Raw genomic sequence first — 2,594 nt, 5'->3', positions numbered from 1 at the left:
ATTCAAGTGACTTGGTCGGGAATGATGGAGTTGGGTAGTACTGTGGTAGACTGGTTAAGGATTAGTGTAATACGGGTAAGGAAAAGAATAGGTATGATGGTTCTGGGTCTGAAAGACGGGCCTTGATCCCATATAAAAGCAGTTTCTCCTTCTTTCTTTTTAAATGGAGGCTTTTTCCAATTGTTGCTTTGGTTTTGTAGAGCATCCAATTGCAACTTTAATGCAGACACATTAACAATCTTCCCTATTTTGACAAATTCATCATACTCCTCCAATTTGTTAATGATAGCAGCAAACGAACTTCCAGTCATGCGAAAGATCTCTTCAAAATAGGGTGGATCGTGAGTCTTAATAAAAGTACGAACAATCTCTTCCTCCGTCATAGGAGGCTCCACTTTAGCAGCTAACTTTCTCCACCGCTTTGCGTAGATCTTGTGATTTTCCGACTGCTTTCTTTTCGTACCCTCCAGTGTGGTTCGTGTTGGTGCCAACTCACAATTAAATTCATATTGCTTCACAAAAGCTGTCGATAGATCTAACTAAGTTTTGACTTCTCCAGACTTCAAATTTCAATACCAATCTAGAGCATCTCCCTCCAAACTTTTCGGAAATAGACGCATAGGCAAATTCTCATCATCCACAGGTTTACCTAACTTGTTGGCAAACATTTTGAGATGCGTCTTAGGATTTTCAGTTCCATCATACTTGCTGAATTTGGGAGTTTTGAATCCCAACGGTAGCTGAATATTTGGGAAAAGACACAAATCATCATAGTCCAACCCACTATGCTTGCTCAACCCTTGATTCTTTTTCATAAAATCATCGAGTCGATCCAACCTTCTCAATAGATCCTTGTCAATGGGTGTAAGTTGTTCTTCTATCGCCACTTTTCCTTGAGATGTCGTATCCAGTACAAAAGGCTCTGCAATGTGGTGGTGGGGTCTCTGAGGGTTGGGGGGAACGTTTAGATTGGTTTGTGGATGGGTTTGAGGGATTTGACTACTGGTTGGGTTCACCAATATATAATTTGGATGCATATGGGAAAAATCTAAATTTAGTCGGGTAAAGGTATTTTCAAGAGAATTGGGAAAAGAAGGAAGGAAAGTTGTTTGGGTATTGGATACGTGCGGTGGTTGATAGTCTTGTGCAGGTGGGTGATTATCGATAGGTTCTTGATTGTTGGGGACACCACCACCACTATTGCTTGCGACCAACTAATCAATTATACGCCTCTGTGCGGCCATTTCAGTACTTAACTTATTGAACTTGCCAAGTACCTCACTTAACTGAGTTCCCAATGCTGTGAAGTCCGGTGACGTAACCATAGCAGATCTTTCTGAAGTTTCTGGTACAGAACTCATATTTACAGGCTGTCTCAAGGCTCTACTTCGAGATCTGGTGATGATGGGGCTTCTTCGGGTAGCTATTGTGAAAAATACCTGATAGCGGAGAAAAGAAATTGATTTAAGAGTGGATTTTCTGTCAAATTGCTGTAATTTATTCAAGAAAAAGGAAAAAAAATATGAGTTAGTAGATATTTAAATAATTCGGATGCATGTCCTATAGGGGAGCCCTTTTCTGCCAAGGATAGGCCTAATATGATGCAACACCTTCGAAGTGAGGCCTGTTTATCAAACCTGTGTTTCAAAAAATAACTTTGCAAAAGATAATGATCATTTCATTGATGAATTTCAAAATTTCATACATCATCTACATTATTTCTCGAAGTTGATTTTGTGCAAGATCATTAAAGTTTTCAATCTATCTATCACAGCGTCTTTTGACTCTCTGGAATAGGGATTCTGCATGTGTTCAGCTTGATCATACAACTTGCCACACTTTCTTTTCAACTCATGGTGTCTTTCTTGCATTTCCTTACATAGCCTTTTATTCTTCTCTGCCAGACCCTTATTCACTTCCACAGATTGCCTTAATTGTGCATTTTCTCTGTCCTTCGCCGCAATGATAGCCATTAATTTCTTGACTTCCTCGGACTGTTCCATCAATGGTCGCTCAGCATCAGATTCTCTAAGCCACTCCTCGTATTGAGGGGTAACTAAAGCCATCTGTTTAAGTTGTGGAACATAAGCGATACACTTATCATCGGACAGCATTCCCTAAGCTTCGACAATTGGTATTTTTATCGGAATTTTGTCTGGACAGATCCCTTTGACAAAACTAATAGTGAAATCGATCAAATCAGGTGTAAGTGGTACTCCTTGAATGCGTCCTAACTATCTGAGAAACCTTTTAGGAGTGTATGCCATGATGCCTTGAGTTCCAATAGCGGTATAAAATCTGATGTCTTGGCACGCAGAATAGGGTTAAAACAATCGGTCCAGTCTAGTACCCATCTAATCTTTTGATCTGGCAATACCCTCAGAAAGTCCAACCATTCTGATGCATTTCTTGACAAATTGCTTTTGTCCACTCTCTTATGATAGGTAACTATCCAATTATACCCAATCAACGGTAGACCATCAGGAGCAGCCAACTGTCTCTGAAAGTGTTCCATGGCCCATATATGCAAGATCCGATTTGACCCATAAAAGAACTTTGACCCCTTTTGACAGTTGGTACACGCAACAAAAATG

At 40.1% G+C, this 2,594-nt stretch overlaps 1 protein-coding gene across 1 annotated transcript; it reads right to left on the bottom strand.

Annotated features, from left to right (window-relative positions):
• Nucleotides 1-569: 569 nt before the first annotated feature.
• LOC113759747 lies at nt 570-2,066 on the bottom strand. Its single transcript, XM_027302317.1, has 3 exons — nt 1,773-2,066; nt 1,278-1,439; nt 570-944 (listed from the first exon to the last, which is right to left on the bottom strand). Exons 1-3 carry the CDS (start codon nt 2,064-2,066, stop codon nt 570-572), a joined length of 831 nt encoding a protein of 276 aa, XP_027158118.1.
• Nucleotides 2,067-2,594: the final 528 nt, after the last annotated feature.

This window comes from Coffea eugenioides, chromosome 2, assembly GCF_003713205.1.
Source record: "Coffea eugenioides isolate CCC68of chromosome 2, Ceug_1.0, whole genome shotgun sequence".
Taxonomy (NCBI): domain Eukaryota; kingdom Viridiplantae; phylum Streptophyta; class Magnoliopsida; order Gentianales; family Rubiaceae; genus Coffea; species Coffea eugenioides.
Note: the sequence above shows the minus strand (reverse complement) of the source record. Positions and strands in the feature narration are given on the sequence as shown.